The sequence below is a fragment of the Phasianus colchicus genome, chromosome 1 (genome assembly GCF_987193195.1).
Source record: "Phasianus colchicus chromosome 1, bPhaCol1.hap1.1, whole genome shotgun sequence".
In the NCBI taxonomy this organism is placed as follows: Eukaryota; Metazoa; Chordata; class Aves; order Galliformes; family Phasianidae; genus Phasianus; species Phasianus colchicus.
In genome coordinates, this window is record NC_143436.1 from 24,983,875 (window position 1) to 25,007,521 (window position 23,647).

Below are 23,647 nucleotides of genomic sequence, written 5' to 3' on the forward strand. Positions count from 1 at the left end.
TCTGTCTCCAGAGCATAGCTTGCTGCAGTAGATGTTTTCAGAGCATATGTAGCTATTGGTCAGATGCTGCACAGAGAATCTGGTGGAAGCACTGAGGGTACATGCTCTTTTCTCCTTGCATATTTTCTCCTAAGCATGCATTTGGCAAACATAAATTGTCAGCACCCAGGCTGGAATTAACAGTTATGGTTTTTCAGAATGGGCACCATAACTACTGTTTCTGGCTCATTCCTGCACATTTTCTGTGTGAGTGAATCCTGAGTTTGTTTTACATAATGGAGTAGCTTAGATCAGAGAAATGAATGTGATCTGTTCTAGACAGGAGTTTGGTGGTGAGAAGAAACTAGACTGTTAAGTGATAAGATGGAAAATGCTTGCAGTTGTCTGGGCTAAGTGTTGGAACTGTGAGCTCCTATTCCATTTTTAAATGTCAGTCCTTAGGTATCTTCCTTCTCAGGAGGTGCAGGGTGATGAATCTTAGTCAGGGGAGATCTTGCTTGATAGCACCAAACAAGGAGTGATGTGTGTTAGCAGTTTCCTCTTAATGTGAGGGTATTTTGTGTCTTGCTTTTATGGTACGTCCTGTACAGTGGAAAGTGATAGTAAATGCCAGATGATGGAGATGTAGGCTAGAGGGAATGTAGCTCTGCATATACTGAAAATGAAGCATGCTGGACTTTCTTCCTGAACATTGTCCAAACATGAGGGACATAGCCATGTCAGCTGTCATTCTTAGGCATCTTTTGCTGAAAAAGAGATAAAGAGGAGTAAAGAGAATATTATGATGTGACTGGGTGTAAAGTTGCCCTTGAATGTAACTCATTTCTTGTTTTGTCCTCTGCTGTAGAACTGTTACTCATCTTTCAGATCCTGTGTTTGACTTATGGAGGATAAAAGTGGAGTGCAATAAATTCTCAGTGTCTCTCTTTGTCCATTCTTTGTAGGTGCCATGCCAGCAGTAGGGGCAGAGCAAGAGGAAGAGTCTGAATTTCCATGGGATTCTGAGGTACTTTCCGTGAAATGTGCATCTCCCCAGTCTGGGGGAGAGTCAGATGAAAACTACATGTGAGCTTGCCTTTGAATTGAGCCCTGCCCCTGATGAGGTTTATTTACTTCACGTTGCTGCTGCTCTATGTCAGTAGCTGGGGGTCCTTGAAGTACTTCTGGTGTAGGTTCTCTGTTCAGTTAGTACTGGGACAAAGTTAGTCAGGCTGCTTACATAGGCCTCCTGGCTGCTGGCTTTTGAGTTGGTTTTCTAGCACAGTATTCATACAGCACAGTTTAGTGCTGCTTAAAAACTTAGGAGCTTCTCAAGGTAGCTTGTGTGAGGATTAGTTTTCTTCCACTATATGGCTCTGTTCTGCTGATCCAGTTAGAGTTAAATGGGTTCCCCTAGGATGAGCAACATTTAGATTTTTCTGTATGGAACCTCTGTCTTCTGTAGATAGACTTAATCCATTTCTTATAATTGTGTTCAACACAGACACCAAGTGTGCTGGCTGTGTTTATCCATTCTGTCTGATAATTCACAAGATGAGAGTTAGCAGGGTCTGTAGCTAATTCCCCTCCAGCTTTAGCTGTGGGGGGAAAAAAAAAAACTCATCCCCGACCCCTTTCTTAAAAATACAGGATTTTCAAGATAGCCTTAATCTCATTTAGCTTTGCCTTGTTAGCCTTTTAGCCCTTAGTCAAAGCAAATCATACCTTTTTTTTTTTTTTTTTTTTTTTTGCATTGTAGTGATGCATTTACTTAGCACTGTGGGATATGTGCCCCAGGAACATAAGCTCAAATTGGAATGTCAGGCACAAATTTGATGCAAATGTTGGATCAACACAGAGCTGCAGCTACTTCTTCGCAATCAACATCTTGTTTTCCCATGTTAATTTCTTTTGGGGCTGTCTGGTTTGCCAGCCTTTATCAACATTACAGAATAGTTTAGATGAGTTGTGAGGAATTTTTTGCCCTTTTATTAGAGATACAAAAACCTTTTGATACATTTGATTAAAAAAAAAAAAAAAAAAAGTTTGTACCAGTTCTCATACATGTATTTTGGATTGTACAGATGGATTCTGAAAGTCCAAGGAAAGTATCACCTGATGTGTTGCTCCCAGCTGCAGATGAACACAGAGTATGCTTGCAGAGTATTTCAGGGGAGCTCAACAATGGTAACTTTCTCGTAGATTGGATTTGTCTCTGTTTATAGACAAGTGAACTTTTTCTAGTGTTTTCCTTAGGAGCCCTGTTGTGCTGTGGTTATGTGCTATAGCAGTGAAGAAGTGCTTGGCTATTGTTAATTAACACCAGTTAACACTGCACTTGTTGGCCCATTTGATTACTCAAGGAAGTTCTTGTGTTTATTATATGTGTTTTTTGGACATGTATGTTGGTTTGGTTGTTTTTTTTTTGCTTTAACTTGTTGCTTAATGTGGTAAGAGTGGTATCTGGTTTAAGATTTACCTGTCTGAAGTTTCAGATGTTCCTGGATAATCAGCAGAAGACAAATTTAGGTTTTGTTGCTGAGGGTTTCTGCCTGCAGGTTCTGGCATTTGCCTTGTGACCATCCTGATTGAGCATGGGAGAGCAGGGGATTTTTGCTATTGGAATAAAGCTTTTGTCTTTTTAAAAATGATTTGGCAGTCCAGCTTATAATATGGGTATAATGACATAGTCAAAAAGGCTAATCCAATTTCAGTTTAGTAAGACGGAACCAGATCTTTGCAAGCTTCTGGGAGCTATAAATCAACTCAGTCTGCTTCATATGATTCTGTTAAGTTTGAAATCAATATGGAAAGGGGGAAGAGCTGATTGTGGTAATCTTTCTAAGGTATTTCCATGTTACTTTAGTACACTATGTGTACTAAAATAAAATCTTGATGGTTTTTTATTAATATTTTTTTAATGTGAAAATTCTTCTGTGGAACCATTCCTAGAAGCATTTTCTATACTTGTTTCATCAGAGGACTCATAAACTATAAGATGACTGCAGCACAGGATTCAAGAAATACATGGGCAGTAGGTTGTGTGAGTTTGGAAATAAAATTGGACACAAAACTTCAAAAATATTTGGAATAATGCACATGTTGTGCACTACAACCAAACAACATTTGTATCATTTATTTCCCTGCAAGCTAAACCAGAGTGATCAGTTGAGAACCAGCTTGGTTTTACCTCACTGAATGACATTTGTATGAGATTTTTGTGTCTGTACCCTTGCTCTCCATAAGCTGTTAATGAGAAAGCAGCCTCAACATTGAGCACTGGTGGGATAGAAGTAGTCATAGTGCTGCTGCATTCTTTTATGATTGTTCGTAGAGCTATCTGCTCCAATTAATCCTTTTAGAAAGCAGAATTCAGCTTCCAAAAAGAATAAAATATTTTAACCTTGTTCTGTTAACAGACACGACTTAATGCTTCACAGGCATTGTTGTCATTCTGTGGTTTAACATTTTTAATAAAAGGTGCATGATGGGAATTACTCTGCATTTCTTGCATACTACTGTAAATTGTGTGTGATAAGATAATTGAATATTAGCTATTGCACTCAATGAAGTAATGTGTGCAACCAACAATTGCAGAACCTACTGATGTTGTACAGAGTAAAAGATATCTTCAATTAAATAAAATAGCATTTTCATTTTCACCTCCAGGCTTTTCAGAGAAATCCAGTGATCTGCAGGTAAATGATTTTCATTTCAGTCTACATGTCCTGCTCGTTAAAGAACATGTAGTTACTTTGAATTTATGGGTTTTTTGTTCATTGGATTGTCTTTCATAGTTGAAGGTTTCTGCAGTTTTAGAGATGAATGAAACATCTTCAAAAAAAGAAAGGCAGAAATCAGGTAATGATGACTTTGATATTCCGAGTTTAACTTCAGAATCTTTCTGGATAAGCATATTTAATTAAGCATTTGATTTATTTGTTTTGCAGATCTACAGGAGGAATTGAATTTAGGAGATGTAGATGATATTGAAGGTATTTATAAAAGGGTTTTTTTTGTTGTGTTCCTTTGTGGGCAGACGGATTGTACTTGTAAATTCTTACTATTAAATTAATTTTTGCTAGCAAGATGTTATTTCAGCATAAAATTTAATGAAATATGCCTCCATTGGTGAGTGTTTTCTCCTCTAGTTCTCCATTCAGTGCTTGTAAAAACCTTTCTACAGCGTAAGCTTCTTCCAGCACACCTGCTATCTTCACCCCTTGTCAGGCAGTCCTCAAATTTACTTTCCTTTCTGTTTCTGAATATACCAGTTTCTAGAGGAGCGATAGGAAGTATGTCCTATGTCTGGTTCCAGGCTAGGGATCTGCAAACTAAGCTGTCCAGGAGCTGCAGGTGGGACAGAAACAAGGATGCAAGTGAAGCAGCTAGATCATATGCTATATGTATGGGAGAGACGATATACAACCTTAATGGATTTTTAGCTTCTTCATTCTGATGTGTATGAATTTAAGTGTTTGTTAGCAAGATGTGAAACAGTTCCCTATTCAGGTCTTAGAATTTTTACAACGAGCCCCTGAAAATATAAATCAGGTGAAAACCTGTATAAACAAGTATATGAAGTAGATGATTAGAAAGAGTTCAGAAAACTATTACAACTTCTAAGCATGGAATGGAAATTGTTCCAAGCTGTTTGGCATCCTTGTCTTAGGAAAATAGGTACTGTTTCTTTTGTCAACAATAGAGGTTAAACTTGCCTCCTGAAAAAATGTATGTGTGTGTATTTGCAATGCATAAAGAAAAGGAGGTTCTTTTCTGCAGTGATAGTGTTTCTGTAAGATGCAGTAAGGACTGTTAGAATCACAGAATTGTAGAATTGGACTGGAAAGGACCTTTAAAGATCACCTAGTTCCAACCTCCATGCTGTGGGTAACCTGTTCCAGTGCCTCGCCACTCTCATCAAGAATTTATTCCTTATGTCTAATCTAAACTAGTTTAGATTAAATTAGTTTAAAACTGTTACTCTTTGCTGTATCATTGCAGGCCATAGTAAAAAGTCTTTCTTCGTCTTTCTTATAAGCTCCCATTAATTATTGAAAGGCCATAATATGGCCTTTGCAAAGTCTTTTATTCTCCAACTCTGTTGGCTTTTCTTCATAGGAAAAGTATTCCAGTCCTCAAATTATTTTTTGTGACTGACCCTCCTCTAGACCTGCTCTAATTGGGATTTTTGTGCTGGGGGCCCCAGAGCTGAACTTAGTACTCCTGGTAGGGTTTTGAAAGAGTGGAGTAGGAGGGGGACAGTCATCTGCCTTGGCCTGCTGGCCATGCAGTGCCTCTTCTTTTGTGGCCCGGAGTGCAATTGGCTTTCTGGACTGCAAGCATGCATTGCCAGCTTATATCTAAGTTTTCATCCAGCATTATCCTCAAGTCCTTTTCCACAGGACTGCTCTCAGTCTGTTCATTGCCCAGTCTCTGCTGATGCTGGTGATTGCCCAATGCAGGTTCAGGACCTTGCACTTTGCCTTGTTGAACGTCGTGAGGCCTGCTTCTCTAGGCTGTCATTGTCCTTCTGGATGTCATCTCTTTTCACTAACATATCAGCTACACCACTTGGCACCACTTCCACATTCATCATATTTCCCCAATTTAGAGAGACAAGTATGTTGTTTGAGCCCATGTAAAAGGTCTTAAATCAAGGTAGCTAACATCAGTTGCTATTTCTTTGTCTGCCACTGCAGTTAGTCCATAATAGAAGGTTGGTTGGATCCTGGGAAATATCTCCTTTTTTGCCCTTTTTAAAAACAAGTGTGATGTTTCCCTTTTTCCAGTCACTGAAGGTTTCACCTGACTGCCTCACTCTTTAAATATGGTGGATAGTGACTTGGCAACCTCGTTTATCCATGATCTTGGAGGTCTTTTCCAACCTTTCTAATTCTATGATTCTGTGAGATTTAGTTTTTGTCTGTTTTATGTAGTAATATATTGTGAAATGTAGTCCAGTAATGGTCCAGGGTGTTATAAGATTGTAAAGTTTGGTAGGAAAATCAGTCTTTTCATAGCTCATATTATGTCAGCATAGCATTTCATGTATTTTCTGTTCATCCTTCCTTGTCTCTCTTTTTTTTTTTTTTTTTTTCCTCTATCTATGTGTTATCTTGAAGATCAGGTACTAAGAAGTGTATGTGAAAGTTTCTCTGACTTCCATATTTGGTTTAGTTTTCAGCAAGCTGTATTTCTTCAGAGCATTGTGATTCCTGTGGTACATGTATTTCTAACTCTAAAAGGGTTAAATGAGACTCTTCTTCACAAAGATTAGGAGCAGTGAAAATAGCTAGAGGAATCTAGCCAGTTACTGTGTAGCATACAGTATGTCATGTATATATAAATATATTTCTGCATATACAAAAATCTTTTGAGATTCTTAAAGGTGTATTTGTGACCACTTGTACTGATTTTTGTCAAACTTCCCTTCCACATGAAAGGAAAAATGCCCTGAGAGAGGGCAGTTCACACAGATGCATCTTCAAACTGTGTTATAATATTATCTTCAAATCATAAATCATACGCTTGAGAGATTGTGTTAGTTTGTTTTATTTTCTCATAAATGCAATGATTCAGGATGTACTGTAGGTATAAATAAGTTGTAATAAGTCATGTTCATTATAAAGAAGTAATTTCTTCACTGTAGGTGAGTGCTCAGAACCTATCTTTCATGCATCATCAGCTGAAAAAGAGAGGGTTAAAGATGCCATTGAAAACTGTGGGCGGCAGGTATGTGAAACCAAATATTATGAGTTATAGTCTGAATTGTAAACTGCATTATATGTTATGGTAAAAGAAAGCTTACCAGTCAATAAATGGTTCAAAAAAAAGAGTCTTGGACCTTAAGTCTGTATTATCTGAAGTTAGATACTATCTTCTTTTGTTTGTGTAAAATGCTTGCCGTTGTGATGGATACTTGACATTGTTCTGCTATGTTTCCAGCTGGTTTGCTTAAACATTGACCACTGCTTTTCTCTATGTGCAATGCAGAGAAACAGTGTGGTGGGTTTTTTTTTTTCCTATACAAAATATATATTCAAATGAAAGCAAGATTTTTCTGTCCGGATTTTCTACCTGGATTTTCCTCTTTGTAAGAGAAAGATTAAGCAAAAACCTGAAATATGATGATCTGTCAATGCATTCTGTGCCTCTGCAAAATATATCCTTGTCTGATCAAGGTAATAAGTGTTTGAAAGTTTTTTTTTATTTTTGGAGGCCATTGTAGAGGAATATAAACCAGGCATGCTGTTTGTATTGAACATACAGGACTGGGGAGGGGTCTCCAGTGAGTGTCTGGAGTCTTCTGTAATATCTCAAGGGACAGTGGAGGACGTAATATCCATCATACATCCAAGGCACCATGGAAGAGGGATGTGATTGATTTCAGCAGGTAGAGAACAGGACTTAAGTGTTGGAAGGTGATAGCAGATGTGCAAAGTGAATGGAGCTTGGGAATGAAGTGGCTGAGACAGGTGGTGACTGAGATAATCCTCTGCACTGTGAAAGGTTTTTGTGGAGTTAAGATGTGGAAGGAGAAAAGGGCCTGTATAACCAGAATAAGATCAATGGTCATGGTCCCTTGGGACACCAAGGCAGCAGGCCTTATTCAGAAGGGAACACAAACCAAGGATAATGTTGCAGGGACTGTGACACATGGTACAAGCAGTCAGCACCATTGAGGAACAGAGCATGGAGCCAGAGATATGAGGAGGCTGAAGAGAGGAGCTGGTCAGTGGGTTTGAGGCATGGTACAGTTTTGATAGATGTCTTGGTTCTTGATTTTGGGTTGAGGGCAGGTAAATATCCTGTATTCCTAGTAATAAAATATTTGTCTTAGGAGCTTGGAATGGAATTTAATAATTTTGTCTCTGGGGAGCACAAATGATTGTAATGCCAATCCCTTGTGGTGGATAGTAAAAAGCTTATTATGATCACTCACATGTGTTAACTAGCAGGGGATTGTAAAGTGCCAGTCAGTAGAAAGTGAATGGGATGGGAAAATTTGTGTTTTATGTTGTTGATTGTTTTGTTGGTTTCGTTTGTTTTGTTTTGTTTTGTTTTTAAATATTAAAACTGCATAGTGACACGTTTTAGCCTGCCTGGTCCCTGTAATTGGCTAAAGCAATCCTCTTGTTCAGAGAAATCTAATAGAAGAAAAACTATTGTTTCTAAACTAGATCCTACTATTTTGAGGAAAAAATAAATAAGGTGGTACTTTTGTTTTTTTTGTTGTATAATAGGATGAGTTTGCAATGTAAATTACATGGGTTAACCGTAATTTCCTTTTTCTTGGTAATTTTTCTGTCTGTACCTGCTTACTTAAGGATAAATATGTTTTAGAAACTACCAACTTGATAGAAAACCCAGCATATGGAAAGCAGACTGACAAAGCAGAAATTTCTCATCAGGAAGCTCTAGCAGAAAATGAGGAATCCCACAAGCAGTTAAGTCTAAAGCCGTGGGAAGAAAGATATGAAAGAATGTGGGTTGAAAAAGAGAAAAAGGAATTGAAAACAAATTTTAAAAACATTACAGCAGAGCTGAAGCAGCTGTTTGGTGAAATTAATGAATTTGAGGAAACTACATCCCTTGTGGCAGAAGTGTCAGAAGATGACTTCAGTGAAGAATTGAAGAGTTTTCGTGTTTCAACTTGTGTGACAGAATCAAATAATAAGTTAGAAAGTAAAGGTGAACTTAACGTAGACCTAAAAGAACCCAAAGTGGAAATTGTAGTTCAGAGTCTCGGCGTCCTTCCTGATCACAATAACTTAAATGCAAACGTGGAAAATACCTGGAGTACAGATGAAGAAGACTACACTAATTACACAGATAATACGAAAGTACTTCTAGCAAGAGGAGAGGAAATGGAAGAAAATGAGAATGGGATTAGTAGGAATGTAGAGAGAAGTCCTGAATATTCCCTGAGACATTGTTTAAAAACAAATGTTTTGGATGACATTTCTAATATTCTTCCTAAAATTAGACCTATTTCCACAAATGATGAAAGTACACTTGGTTTTATGGGAGAGAAGAAATTTGGCAAGGATGTCTGTCTTAGTGACAGTGTTTCCAGAGACTGCCTTATCAAAAACAAGGAAATAGGAGAAACAGAAATTGAAAATCTTTTTCCACATGATCAGCAACCTTGTGGCATGCTGAAAAGGAATCTGGATGAAGAACTAGAACAAGATGTGGAAAGATTTAAGAGTAAGGTAGGAATGCTGCAAATGGTATTCCTGGCTTTGGAGGAAGAGAAGGTACAGCTACAAAAAGAGGTAGAAGTTCACCTGCTGCTCCTTATTCCTTAGTCTTTCTCCACATCAATGGTCCTGTTCATGTTAGCTATTGATCATTAAAAGAAGGTGCTTTGTGCAAATTGTTTTGGTTTTTTTTTGTTTTGTTTTGTTATAAGTGAAGTACATTACTCATAAATAAGGAGAGCAGTGGTGAATTGTACTTTTCCCCATAATGTAATCAGAAGGTTTTGAGAAATCAAAATGTATTGACTCAGTTTAACAATAGGTGGCAGTCAGTTCCAGTGTAAGTAGTTATCACCACGTTGCCATAAAAACAAATACATACAAGTATACCAGTTTTGATTCTCAATCAAGGAATGAAAATAGCTTCTGAACAGGGTCTTGACTAATCTCTTCATTTGGTGTGGCTTGTGCATGGTGTGCCTTCACTGCCTTTCACTAAAATTCCTGATTGCTGTGAAACTTTCTGCTTGTGAGTTTGGGTTTTTTTTTCCTCATCATTAAGGAAGTACTCCATCATACATCCACTCATATTTTGTATTTCTACAACTAATGTTGTGTAGTCTGTCTAATTTCTTATCCACCAGTAATGCCCTTATTGTTTCTTTCCTAAGGGCTGGGTTTTTTTTTTTTTTTGTTATACTTCAAATCATGACTGAATTCAGTGTATTTTCATTGACTTGGTACATTTTGCAGAGTAATTGTTGTGAAAATTCTTTTGTATTTTACATTATTTTAGAAGTCAAGCTTAGATTATTTGGTCTTAGGTCTCCTTTAGAAACAGAAAAATATACGAAGCTTAATTTTCTCTTCATAGGTTGAGAAGGAAAAAGAGAAGCAGAAACATTTCAAAATGCAAGCAGTGGAGAAAGAGGAAGATCATGATAAATTAAACACACCGTCAGGCAGTATTACCAATCAACCAGTAAAAGAAAAGCTTGCTCTAAGGAAGAATGAAAAAAAACCTGAGAATGAAAAAATGATAGAAGAAAAATGCACAAAGAACTTTTCATCTGAGGAGAGACCAAAATTAATTGGAATGCCAACGAAAGGGTAAACTAATAAAACAATCTGTAATTTTTATTTGTAATATTTAGGGGTTTTAGCTTTAGGGCTTTTTAATCTTGTATTTGAAGCACTCTCCTCAGTGTTGAAAGCTATGCTGAGTAGTCCCCTGCTTCTCAAACTTTTTAAAAAATATATTTTTCCGAATACTAAGTGCACATTGGAGGTTCAGGTTTATTTCATTGGAGGAGATAGAGGTCTTAATCGTAGAATCATAGAATGTCCTGGGTTGAAAAGGACCACAATGATCATCTAGTTTCAACCCTCCTGATATATGCAGGATCACCAACCACCAGGCCTGGCTGCCCAGAGAATTTCTTCCTCCATACTGACACTAGTCGTGTCTTCAGAGTCTTAGCTGGAGATTGTGAAAATGTTATTTTCTTAATAAATAGCCCCCCAGAACAGAAATGCAGGAACTTAGTGTACTTTCTCTCTTTTCTAGGAGATATTAGTGTTCATCATGGAATTGTTTTCATTAAACTCAGACTCTCTTTGTCAAGAAAAAGGGAACGATAATACCAAACAGTTCTAAGAAGTTTGAAGAAGACAGAGATGCTTTTACATTACCCTAGGCAGGAATTTTTATCTGCACCTTCTTCAGGAAAATCTATGCTCTAAGTACATCCTCTGATGGGGACAGAGAGGTGTTCCAGCTTACTTGAGTATCTTCCAAGATCTTGGAAATCAAGCCTCTGTTTTAACAGACATCTTTAGTCTTGTTTTTTTTTTCCTAGAGTAAGTGTTTTTAATTTTATATAATGTACTCAATTGGTGACTTTTTTCTTTCTGTTCAATATAGTAAATCTGTTCTGAATGCAAAAGGTATGAAGAAAAATGAGAATAAAAGGCAGTCTTCAAAGCAGAAGGTTAATCAGAAGATTCAAGTAATGGATGATAGCACTTGCAGTGAAACATCTCAAGCTGAAGAAAGGTACCGAATACAATGAATATGATAAATATATTTAATGTTTACAAAAATTGGCCTGAAAACTAAAGGTAAGTGTTACAGACTGAGTGCTTAAATGATTTTCCCCTACCAGAAAAAGACTTGGGGGGTGTGCAGGTGGATGGCAAGCTGGAGATGAGCCAGCAGTGTGCCCTCACAGCCCAGAAAGCCAACCATATCCTGGGCTGCATCAAAAGAAGCATGGCCAGCAGATCAAGGGAGGTGATCCTGCCCCTCTACTCTGCACTGGTGAGACCTCACCGAGTGTACTGCATCCAGATGTGGAGTCCTCAGTACAGAAGAGATGTGGATCTGTTACAGAGCATCCAGAGGAGGGCCATAAAAATGATCCAAGGAATGGACAGGCTGAGAGAGCTGGGACTCTTCAGCCTGGAGAAGGCTCTGGGGAGACCTGAGAGTGGTCTTTTTGGAGGTCCTTTTTAACTTTGGCTGTTGTATAATTACTAATATCATACAGAAAAAATAGCCTTCCAGTACACATATGGTGTTTTTGTTGTTTTTTTCTGCCTCCAACTACATGACTATGTATAACAAAGTCATTGTATCAAACTGCAGTTTAATTCACTTCTGAAACTAAGTTTTCAGAGCAATTTCAGTTATTGTTCATAATGTTGTATAAGCATTCCAGTACTGAAATGTATTTCTGTTTTCCAGACCTGCAACAAAAACAGGGAGCGAAAAGAGCAAGGTACTGTAAAATTTTTTTTATCTGCTTTTAATCACTTAAACGGTAATGGCTTTTACATCATGTTCAATCAGATGCAAAGATTTTTGCTAGTATGCAGCTTTGTACTATTTGAGTTAAATCAATAGGCTGCGAGTGAGAGAATGAATTGTTCCTGCATTTATAATGATCTGTAATAATATAGTTTTGTATACGTTAACACACTGTATTGTCTGTAGGTCAGCATGCAAATGGATGTTACTGATGACCTTGATTTAACACAGTCGTCTGATACAACTTCAGAGGATGCTGAGTTGCCAACTTCAACTTACAAAGAAGCTATGTTGCTCTTAGAACAGCTTAGCGTGGATCATACAGGTAAGTTTCTAAATCACTTTGTCTTCTGTTACAAGTTCCTCTTTTAAAACTCTTGTTTCGTTGTGTATCTTCACAGTTCCTCAGTTTTCTATTTAGGTCTAATATTTATGATCAAAAATGACTCTTGCCTATACCCTACTCCCCAAAAAGTACAGACTCCTGCACTGAATGCAGAATTCATCTCACCTAACCTCCATCTGTGTCCATCTGTGTTGTCAACAAACACGCCTTACCTACCAGCTGTCTCTAGTCGGAATTGGAAGAGCAGGTTCTTGTAAGGTACAGACCAGTTCATTCAAATGTAGTGATCAGAAGTTAATAAGACAGTCTTTTTTTTTTTTTTTCCTGTTTATTCCCTTTAATAAGTAATGCTCCAAAAAATAATGGTTTTGATTAAAAAAAAAAAAATCTATAATGTTGTAATATGCTTGCATGTATACACATAGCTTGATATAAATGTAAGCAGCACTAATTTTCTTAATCTTTGCTAAAATTTCATTAGGCAAATATGGATTAACTGTGGCTAAAGACCTTATTCCCACCCACCTGCACTCTCACTTCCACTCTTCAACAGGACAGGAGGTGAAAATAACAAATGAAAAAGCTCAAGAAATTAGATAAAGACAAAGCCGTCACTAATTTTTGTCATGGGCAAAATGGGCTCCACTCAGTGAAAATTAATTTCATTGCTTGCTAATTAAATTGGGGAGTGAGAAAGATAAAATAAGTAAATAAAACACCTTCCACCCACCACTTTCTCACACTTAATTTTGCTTCTTCACTGCCACTTTCTGAGCAGTGCAAGGAGGATGGTGGCTTTCCAGTCAATACATGATAGTTCCTCTCTGCCTCTTGTACCTCTTCACACATTTTCCATGCTCTAGCATAGGTCCTTTTACAGGCTAAGATCCTTTAGGAATTATCCACCTATTCTACAGTGGAGTCTTCCATGGGTTGCAGTGTGGGTGTCTGCTCCAGTGGGGCCCTTTCCAAGGGCTGCAGATAAATACCTGCTCCATTGCAGTGCTCTCCACAGGCTGTTTGGGAATCTGCACCCTCACCTGGAGTGCTTCATCCTTCCTCTCCCTCCTTCATCTTACATTTATGTTTCCACTGTTATTTACACCTTTTTTTCCTCCTCCTCTGCCTACATGGTGGTTTGGCCCTTTCCAAAATATGCTTTCTTGGAGGTGATAGACTGAGTTGTGTCATGTAGTGGGTCTACATGTTGGACTCATCTGCATTTGGCACAGTCTTTTTCATCTTTCTTATGGAGACTTCCCCATGCCTAAAACCTTGCGACTTATACCCAATTCAGCAAAGAATTAAATAGATTGTAAACTGGAAAGTTTTTATGCATATGTGCAGTTGTTTTTTTTTTTCTCCATATAGATTCTGCTGTTTTGCTGAAAATTCAAAATATACTTCTTGAATATGAACAGAGGATAGATCATGAAAAAAATCGCTATGCAGCTCTCTGGAGAGAAGTCAGGAAGTTGGAAAGTGAAAAAGAGGAGTCACAGTTAATAGTAGAAGAGACTGAAGATTTGAAATCCATATTGTCTCACCAAGAAATGGAATTGAAAAGTGATATCCAAAGCCTTAAGTATGCAATCCTGCATTTTGATTGTGTATGTTATCCTGGTCATGTTTTAGAAGGTGCTGGTAGTCCAGCCATCAACAGCATGCTAAGTCCCACCACTAAGCCATGTCCCTTAGTGCTACATCTATGCATCTCTTAAGTACTTTTAGGGAGTGGGACTTAAAAGCATCTTAGGAGTTGTATTTCACAGGTTTTGTTTTTGTTCTGTTTTTATATAAAACCAGGAATCATGGCAACTCCACAGACCACAAATTGAAACAGTTTACTGGGTGTGTTTGAAGGTCAAATTTGAGATTGTTTCCTTGACCTCCTACTCCTGAGCTAGATGCAGGTGGTCTTTAGTCACTGTTTACAACATTTTCAGAGGAGTGGCAAGCAGGCATTATATCAAATTCATTAAGAACAAATTCAAAGCCCTTGTGAGGATACAGTGAAATGCTCTTGCTGGTGAGCTGCTTTGCTGAGAAGCCTCTTGGGGCCTTGGCAGAGATTAAGAGCAACGTGAGCCAGAATGATCTTGCAGCTGAGAAGGCCAACAGCATCCTGGGTTGCATTAAGAAGAGCAGAGAGTCAGGAAGCTGAAGGGAGGGATCCATCCCTATTTAGCTCTTGTTAGTCTGTGTCTAGAGCACTCGGCCCAACTTTTGGCCTCCCTGTACAGGAGATCATAGTGAACATGTGTGAGTTCAGCAGAGGCCTTCCAGGCTGATCACAGAGCATGGAGCACTTTCTCTGTGAGAAGAAGCTGAGAGAAGTGGACTTCAAGGAAATATGCCAGCAGTCTCACAGTACATGGAAGGGGATTGTGAGTAAGACAAAGCCATTCCTAATTTGGCCTGGATTTGGCTCTAAACATCTTTCAAAATTCCCAAACATCTTTAAATACAAGGAATTATTTTTTTCTTTCTATATAAAATCCCAAAACAGTGTTAGCTAATTATCTATATGTTTATAAAACATATAGCTTTTCAGGAAACCAAAGTAATAATTATATGTAAAGCTTTCTCCTTGAGTGTAAGCTACTTAAATACTGATGTTACAGCCAGTCTTTTGAGCTATTTGTTAGTAGTTGCTGATACTCATTTTCCAGAATTAACAAAGCACATTTTTTGGGGTATCTGTTTCTTTACGTTTATAGTTACTTTCTTATTTGTTGACAAAAATATTGGAAAAATATTCAAAATAAGAAGCAAATACAAAAATGCTCTCTTGTTTACTTACTATGGATACACAATGGACAGTTTTAACCGTACCAGTGCTTATTGCTGATTATTTCAGTTATTAAAAAAAAAAAAAAAAGCCTAACATTCTCCAAGGCGTTTTTATCAGATGAAAAATCAAGTTGCTATTGTTTCTCTCACATGTAAATCCAGTGAGTTTTAAAACTGTAACTTGGCTTTTTAATCATATTAAGCTTAACATTTCTAAATCCTTTTTGGAAAACTATCCTTTAATTTATTTAAAAAAAAAAAAAAAAAAGGTTACTTCACACATGATAAGCAGTTGTTATAGTCCTAGAAAAGGCTTCTTAAAAGGTTTTGGATTTGTCTTAGATAAGTGATGTGCTGTTTTGTTAGTATTACTTGCAGTCGCTATGAATCCACAGTATGTAGATGATGTTCAGCATATTAAAAACAGTATATTTTTAATACTAAAAGTTTATGATATTTTGATCTGGTAAGACTGTGAACTAATTTTGAATGAAGTGTGCACCTGTAACATGAAGTTTGGGGGTTTTTTTCGGAATTATAGATGTGTGCATTATTCTTCATGTTTACCTATGTAAATTTGAAAATACATGATGAATTTTGTACATCACTTAATGGCTTATTTGTCAGTCTTATGCAGCTCATGTACGAGATGTCTTCCACCACTAACAGAATGAAATTAGAGTTATTTTAAAGGTTTAAAATTGCAGCAAAACTTCTGTATTTGAGAAGATGTGACATTGTTATGGTTTAAGTTGTTTCTGCAAGTTCATGGTGTGGCATATTTACTTTTTTGTGAGTACTTTAATTCCTCAAATATTCTCTTTTAAAACCCAGATTTTCTTTGAAACAAGAAGAGGAAAAGAGGCTTAAAGCTGAAATGCAATATGAAAAAATAAGAGAACAACTAAGGAGGAAAGAGGATCAATATTGTAGAGAAGCAGACGAGAAACAACAACTTGAGTTGTGTGCAAGGAATTTAGAAATGGAGTTAATAACACTGAGAAAGCTCATGAAACAGGTATATTAAACCTGTTATCTTCTGTTTTTCTGCTTCTTTCTAATTGATGTTTTATGCTAGTATGTTCAAGAAAACCTTGTTTGTGAATGAGGCATTATATAATCATCTTGGTACATTTTGAGGACCATTGTCCTCAAACCAATATGATCAAACAAGTTCATGGTTCCTTTTCTCATTTTTCAGAATTATAGTTTGGTTTGTATTTCACACAAAGCCTCACTTTGAGTTGTCTTTCCTAATTACTACAAAACTGTGCATGTGTTTGTGTGTGGTTGTTTGTTGTCTTTTTTTTTTCAGAAGGAAATTAGAGTTAGTTTGTAGCACTCTTTCAAGTATATTTACATGGATTTAAATTTAGGCCTAAATGTTACTGTTTGCTTGATAATCTGTAAATTGCCTCAATTGCGTACAGTCAGGACCAAATCCAGAAAAACTCTCAACTTTACTTTTATTACAAGTTTAATGTCTTATTTAATGTGATTGAGATGATAATGTTTTCACTGTACATAATCTGCATAATTCTTCATAGTTCTTACATACAGTTTTGAGGATCTTTCCACTGGCCTTGACATATTTTTCAGCATTCCTGTCATGCAGTTTCAAATATACCTCAAAAATTCAGTCTGTTCTGTTGTATTTTTAAGCCTCAACTTTGCAAAACTTACATTTGCAAACATATTAAGAACACATGAAAGTGATCATTAGGGATCTTCAGTGGCTACATTGTTCTGGCAGGAGCAGAAAGTAGTTAGCATCACCTCTTTCAGTCTGCCTGAATTTAATGAGGGCATGATTGGCATTAGTTTACCTCCTGGTCTGTTTGTTCCACTGGTCAGTCCTCTTCTGTGTCTCACTTCGTTAATAGTCTTTGGAAATCTTGTGCAACTCAATTTGTATAGCAGTATTGCTGGATTTTGGTAAACTGTAAATATATTGGCATATGTTCTGAAGCATTTCTAAATATTAGTAGAAGAGATGTAGACTTAGGACCTTGCAGTGGGGTATAGTCAATGTAATCATTGTGCTTTTGGAAATGTTACTCTTTTGATTTATGCAGTTCTTAATGTTAATGCTAATATTGATGAATAGATGTTTTCAGATCTTTGACTGCAAGCATATGAGTGTTCATCTCTGTTTTTAGTGTGTATATATAGTATGTTAGAAAGAGAACTTGGCTTTCTGCTTAAACTCTGTACATTTCCAAGAAGAGTAGTTTTGGGTTTTTTTTTCATTTGTTATAGAGGGAGATTCATTTCATTAAGTATAAAACTTCTATAATGCTGATTTGTGCAACAGACACACACTATCCTTATAACTTTCAATTCAGATAAACCTAAACACGTTTGTTTGCAAATATGGAAAATTGTTACGCATTATATGATTTTATGATAAACAGCTCTTACTAGAATTATTAGAAAATAGGGACGCAAAGAAGAACGAAATAGGAAGGTATTGCTAATTTTAATTTGCTCAAGATTCACAAGTTGAATTATATTACTGTAGATTGAAGAAGAGCGTGATGAAACACAGAGACAGCTCTCTCAGGAAAAGAGTGCTAGAGCTCTACAAGAAGGAATTTTGAACAGCCACCTGTGGAGACAGAAGGAACTGGAAGAAGAGACAAGAAAAACTATAGGAAAAAATTCAGAGGTAAGCAGTTCCATTTCTAATTAATTTGGTTATATTTCTCTGTGCTCATTCTAACATCATAAGAAAAATAACATTTTGTGCATTTTGGTGGATTATCTACAATTCATCAGTATAACCCAGTTTTGTTACTGCTGTCTTTAAAAATTCTGGATAGCAGCATCAATCCCACATATACCTGAATTGCATGTGGAATTAGGAAACCACTGGAAAACAAGACATAAGTGTTCCCACTTTCTTAAGCTATTTGCTGTTCTTCACTGTATAGTCGTTATAATCATTTTTAAGGTTTCTATCAGTGAAACATCCAGAAAACTCGAGACTTACAAGGACAGAAATCATCTGAGGCTGTTTGTGATCCTATTACTTGGCTTTTGAATTGGTTATTGTACTATCATCACTTTCTTGTTTCCGTTTTTTTCATCTTTTGGTTTAATAAATTATTTTTATCTCAACCCATGAGTTCTATTTTGTTTTCAGTTCTCTCCTTCATCCCACTTAGTGGTTGGGAGTGTGGTGCCTAGCTGCCTGCCAGGTTAAACCAGAATTTATTTCCCAACTGACTATTCATTCATGTCCTTCATCACACAGGAATCTGACACTAATGACAGAGAAAAGGATCTGCTGCACAAAAATCAATTACTACAAGAAGAGATTGCTATGCTAAGACTTGAACTTGATCAAGTAAAACTTAGGCACCAGGAGGATGAAGGAAAATATTTAGAGGAAAATGAATCTTTGAAAGAAAAAAATGATGATCTTCAGAAGGAACTTAAGCTGAATGAGGAAGCCTTAACACAAACAGTATTTCAGTACAATGGGCAGCTGAATTTACTCAAGACAGAATCTGCAATGCTAACTTCCAAGCTTGAACAGACAAAAGAAAGCAAAGACAGACTGGAAACAGAGATTGAATCATTCCGTTCCCGCTTGAATGCGGCTGTTCAAGATCTTGAACGTCATCAGTCATTGAAAAGTGACGTTGAACGAACATTTCAGAGAGAACGTGATGAATGGCTTCGTGTACAAGATAAGCTCCATCATGAGCTCTCTGATGCGCAGGAGACCAACAAGAGCTTGTCTCAGCAGCTGAGTAAAATGGAAAGCAAAGCTAATCGTCTAGAAAATGAGCTTCACCAGTCGAAACAAACACTTCGAGAAAAAACACTGCTTTTAGAAATGATGCAGAAAGACTTAAATCAAGCCCAGTGTCAGGCCAAAGCAAGTGATCACGCACGGCAACTTGAGAAAGATCAAGTCAGCAAATTTATGATAAAGCAGGAATCTATGCAGGAACGATTGGCTCAGCTCCAAAGTGAAAACCTCTTACTCCGTCAGCAGCTGGAAGATTTGCAGAACAAGGGAATCATCAAAGAAAAGGTCGTGAATGATGTCCAGGACAGATTTAATGATATTTTCAACAAACTCAGGGCTGATACTGAAAAGCAAGTTTACCTCGTGGAAGAGAGAAACAAGGAATTAAATACCAAGTGTACTGATTTAAGGGAACAAGTCTTTAAATATGAGACTGACAAAGTAGAAAGAGAGGTAAGCTATACAATTAGAAGACATTACAGAATCAAAGAACGGCCAGGATTGGAAGGGACTTCAAGGACCATGAATCTCCAACCCCCTGCCACATGCAGGGCCACCAACCTCCACATTTAATACTGGACCAGGCTGCCCAGGGCCCCATCCAACCTGGCCTTGAACACCTCCAGGGACAGGGCATCCACAACCTCTCTGGCAGCCTGTTCCAGCACCTCAGCACTCTCTCTGTAAAGAACTTCCCCCTGACATCCAACCTAAATCTCCCCTCCCTCCACTTAAAACCATTTCCCCTTGTCCTGCAGTTATCTACCCTTTCAAAGAGTTGATTCCCCTCCTGTTTGTAGGTTCCCTTTAGGTATTGAAGGGCTGCAATGAGGTCACCCCACAGCCTTCTTTTCTCCAGGCTGGACAAGCCCAGCTCCCTCAGCCTGTCTTTGTAGGGGAGGTGCTCCACTCCCAATTGAAACATTAAAATGTTTCAATTCATAAAATGATTTTGTATTTCTAAAATGCATCAGGTATAAGTTATATGCATAGAACCAAATTATGTTGTTTTGTTGTGGTTCTTTGTTTTTTTCTTGGAATTAAGGAAGACTTTGGTAAATGGCTGAATTGTATAATCTAGTTATTTTAAAGGAGTAAAGTCAAATTTCTTGGTTTTCCTCATGTTTATCTAACTGTTTCTTTAGGGTTTGGTCAGACAGCTACAGCAGGAGCTTGCTGATGCTCTTAAAAAGCAGTCTATGTCAGAAGCTTCCCTTGAAGTTACTACACGTTACCGCAGTGACCTTGAGGAAGACAAACTGCGCTTACAAAAGGAATTGGACAGGGTTAAAACCAAGGTACAGAGAAGCTGTAACTTATACATATAAATCTGAGAGTTTTTTTCCCCTGTTTTTGGTGAAGAAGAGAAAAATAATGTTCTGAGAGCAAGTAGCAGAGAAAGTTAAGGAGGTTAGCAGTGATACCCTGTCATAATTCATGAAGCCAGTGAAATCTTTGCCAGCTGGCCTCCTGCTTTATAGTGAAAGATGAGTGTTACTGGAATCATCAAAAAGCCATCTATTTTCTTTTGCAAGTAGGAGACATTCTTCAACCCCACAGCTAAAGCTATTCTTGAGGCTTCAGGGCATTTCAGCAGTGTTCTTTCTTTTTCCAACTTGCTTCCCTCTCCTGGTGTCAAACACAACTAAGAATTTCTTTGTGTATGGGATGTTTGCACTATCTGAAGCAACATCACATGGGTGCTCTGAATTTACAAATCAATTTTCTGTGTCTTATTAGATTGGTTGTAAACACTGTAAGCAGGTCTTTACCTCCTTAGTCTTCTCAACTTGCCCCTTGTCATCTGTGATCACAGTAATACCTGTGCCAAACCAGAGCAGAGATTTCAAAGTATAAGCAAATGTTGTCCTCCTATCCTAGAAATAAATTCAAGTGTATAGATTTAATGACATGTATATGAATTGCATTGTTGTATGCACTTGGTGTCTGTGATTGGGTGGTCTTTGAGATGAGGTCGCTGTATCTTTACCTGGTGAAGATCTGTATTTGGTAAGCTGCATTGCAAAATAACCTGGTGTCTCTGCAGGTTATTGCATCTGGTTTGGCCAAGTATGTTGTCCGATTTCTTAGAAACTGTACAAATACTGCACAGCTGAATTTGAGTTTTCCTTTTTTGCTCTCTGTGAGAGTTGTGGGTTTTTTTTTCTGAAACATGTAAGAATCTACTATTGAACTGTGAAATCACTTTAGGAAAGGGATTAATTTTTTAATTAATATTTTCAATAGAATAGCAAGCAAGTAGCTACAGAGTCTCACAAGTCACTGAGAAGGTAGGATTAGCAGTGTCAGTGCTCATAATGGTGTTAGAGAAAATCGTTTGTACAGATGGGAGAGGCCATATCACAGATAATTAAATATTATCTGCTCTTGTTCACTTGCTAAGAGAAATGAGAGCTTGAATGAATTGGAAATGATTACAATACTTTGGGTAGAGGGTGTTTGTAGATATGTGCAATATTCAAATTCTTCAGCACTCACTGAGTTCTCTATAGAGAAACTAACCTGGCTGCTGAGGATTCTCACTGCTATCTTACAGTTACAGGAATCTGAAGAACAGCGTATTCAGTCTGAGCATTGTGTTCATGACTTGAAGACTGTCCTAGATAATAAGGAAAAAGAAGTATCAGTTTCTTCCCAGAAACTGCAAGACCTTCTGTTAGCAACTTCTGGAACCAATACTACTATAAAACAACTGGAAGAACATGTGCAACGGTAAGAAAATAACATAGTGAAGCAGGTTTTGCTTTCTGAGATTCTTCGAAAACGTTAGGATTGCCTTGTTGCATCATCATGGTAATACATGATTTTGAAAGAAGCTCTTGCTTTAAATTGCATGCTTTCACACTGTTCCTTTACAATTTGTGCTATTATGGATTTCTCTAATAAGATCCGTGTTTCTCTTTAAGACTTGAAATTGAAAATGCCAGATTGGAAGCCACAACCAAACAACAAACGAATAGAATTGAAGCTCTTCAGAAGGATCTGCAAGCCTCAGCCTCAGTAAGCCAGTCATAAACTTTTCATTTATTTATTTAGTGTGAGCCTCTGAGCCTAGTTAGATATCTTTCATGGGGAAGTTACATGATTTTCTTGGGGAGCATAAAGGGAGGTGAGTCACCTGAGTTGCCCTGACTGTAGGATACTCTGAAAATACTGCTGGTCCATTCTCCAGCTTTCTGGTTTTGAGAGTTTTCCTGTAATAATATATCAAGTCCTACTTAACACTATATATGGTGAGGTTTTGACACTGTTGTGCTGGTTTAAATATTTTATTCTTTATACCAGTCATGACATTAAATGACAGACACATACTGTAATGTGTATCTTGAAAGGCATTCTGCAGGTTTCTTCAGGGAAAATTCACATTTGTGATGGTCCCAAGAGCTTCATGCCAGAGGCCTGACTGACATCATCAGGCTGGGACAAGAATTATATTCCCCAGAGATTTTGTTGTGTGGAATTGCTTTTCCATTGTCTGCTTCATGTGTATTTGTTTTCATGAAATGGTAAAAGGGAATCCCCATGGTATTATTTGCTGAACTCGGTGAAAGGCTTGCAATTTCCCCCTGTTCAGTGGTATTAGCATAAATAAGGTGATTGATATTAGCATAAATAACGTGGTTTATAAGAAGCAAATTATTTTTGTATTCTAAACAATGACCAGGGGGCCTTGTTATACCTGTGGTTGTTAATTAATGTTTAAGAGGTTCTGAAAATACATGCTATACATGAAAGTTGAACTTTGTGCTGTACTGACACTGGCAGAAGAAGAGAGAAGTGCTTACTCTTCCCCCTTGGTTAAGACGGCATGGTTTTCAAATGTATAGTGGATGGGAGAAGCTCCTTTGTATGTTCATTTTTGGAGTTAGGGTAGTAGGGTTAGGTTGCAGTTGGACTTGATGATCTTGAATATCTTTTCCAACCTGAGCGATTCTATGATTCTGTGATTGAAGATTTTTTGTATTCCACATCGTTCTCTCCCTGAAGCCAAATGGCAGAGCTGATGTTTGCTATAGTTTTATCATAGCATCAGACTGAGGTATTTCTCATGACTGATGGTGAGGGTAAGTATGAAAAGAATAAAGTGATGGAAAGATATGTGTAAATTTTTTTTATAATAAAATGTGAACTTCAGGCTAGGAAGACAGCGTCTTCTTTGTTCTTTTGATGCTTTCTTAGGTTCATAATCGCCTAGAAGACTTGATAGCTGGCTTACGGACAGCACAGACAGCTGCAGAAGAATACCAGCATCAGCAGGTACCTCAATGACTTCTGAAAATAACTGGTTCAGTTTTTTTATTTCTTGTGTGCAGGTAATTGATTGGAAAGATTGGGTGTGCTGTAAGGTACAAATAAACTGACAAAATAGGTTTCAGGACAAGGCACCTTCAAGGGTAAAGGTTGTAAATTTCCGTATTTCCCTGCTGCTTTTTCTATCTTTTCAGTGGTATGCAGATATTTGTGTTCATCAGCATGATTCTTTTGATGGATAGGTGGTTGAGAGAGCTGAGAGGGGAAACTAGACATTGGAAATCTGTCTTATCTTCAGAGCTTTGTCATAGTTTCCACCTGAGCTCATTAGATTCTTTTCCCATTTGTGAATATGTATTGGTACCGTACTGCCACACAGGGGGCTGAGGTAAGGAAAGAGCAACTAGGTGAGGTAATGCTGTGCAGTGGCAGGTAGCTGGAAAGTAGCTGGTGTGTGTGCATGGCCTAGCATCTTGTGTAAC

The 23,647-nt window shown here is 37.5% G+C and overlaps 1 protein-coding gene across 4 annotated transcripts in view; it reads left to right on the plus strand.

Annotated features, from left to right (window-relative positions):
- The window catches only part of ANKRD26 (ankyrin repeat domain 26), a 48,226-nt gene that overhangs the window by 14,701 nt on the left and 9,878 nt on the right, over window positions 1–23,647 (plus strand). For all 4 annotated transcript variants that reach the window (XM_090137153.1, XM_090137160.1, XM_090137170.1 and 1 more), the window contains 19 exons: window positions 945–1,006; window positions 2,064–2,166; window positions 3,649–3,677; window positions 3,777–3,840; window positions 3,930–3,974; window positions 6,632–6,714; window positions 8,310–9,260; window positions 10,060–10,295; window positions 11,110–11,241; window positions 11,932–11,965; window positions 12,181–12,319; window positions 13,712–13,925; window positions 15,968–16,151; window positions 17,655–17,801; window positions 18,390–19,346; window positions 20,039–20,191; window positions 21,451–21,626; window positions 21,821–21,914; window positions 23,094–23,171. In XM_090137153.1, the coding sequence (XP_089993279.1) occupies window positions 945–1,006; window positions 2,064–2,166; window positions 3,649–3,677; window positions 3,777–3,840; window positions 3,930–3,974; window positions 6,632–6,714; window positions 8,310–9,260; window positions 10,060–10,295; window positions 11,110–11,241; window positions 11,932–11,965; window positions 12,181–12,319; window positions 13,712–13,925; window positions 15,968–16,151; window positions 17,655–17,801; window positions 18,390–19,346; window positions 20,039–20,191; window positions 21,451–21,626; window positions 21,821–21,914; window positions 23,094–23,171 (3,881 nt within the window). The remainder of the gene's footprint in view (window positions 1–944; window positions 1,007–2,063; window positions 2,167–3,648; window positions 3,678–3,776; window positions 3,841–3,929; window positions 3,975–6,631; window positions 6,715–8,309; window positions 9,261–10,059; window positions 10,296–11,109; window positions 11,242–11,931; window positions 11,966–12,180; window positions 12,320–13,711; window positions 13,926–15,967; window positions 16,152–17,654; window positions 17,802–18,389; window positions 19,347–20,038; window positions 20,192–21,450; window positions 21,627–21,820; window positions 21,915–23,093; window positions 23,172–23,647) is intronic.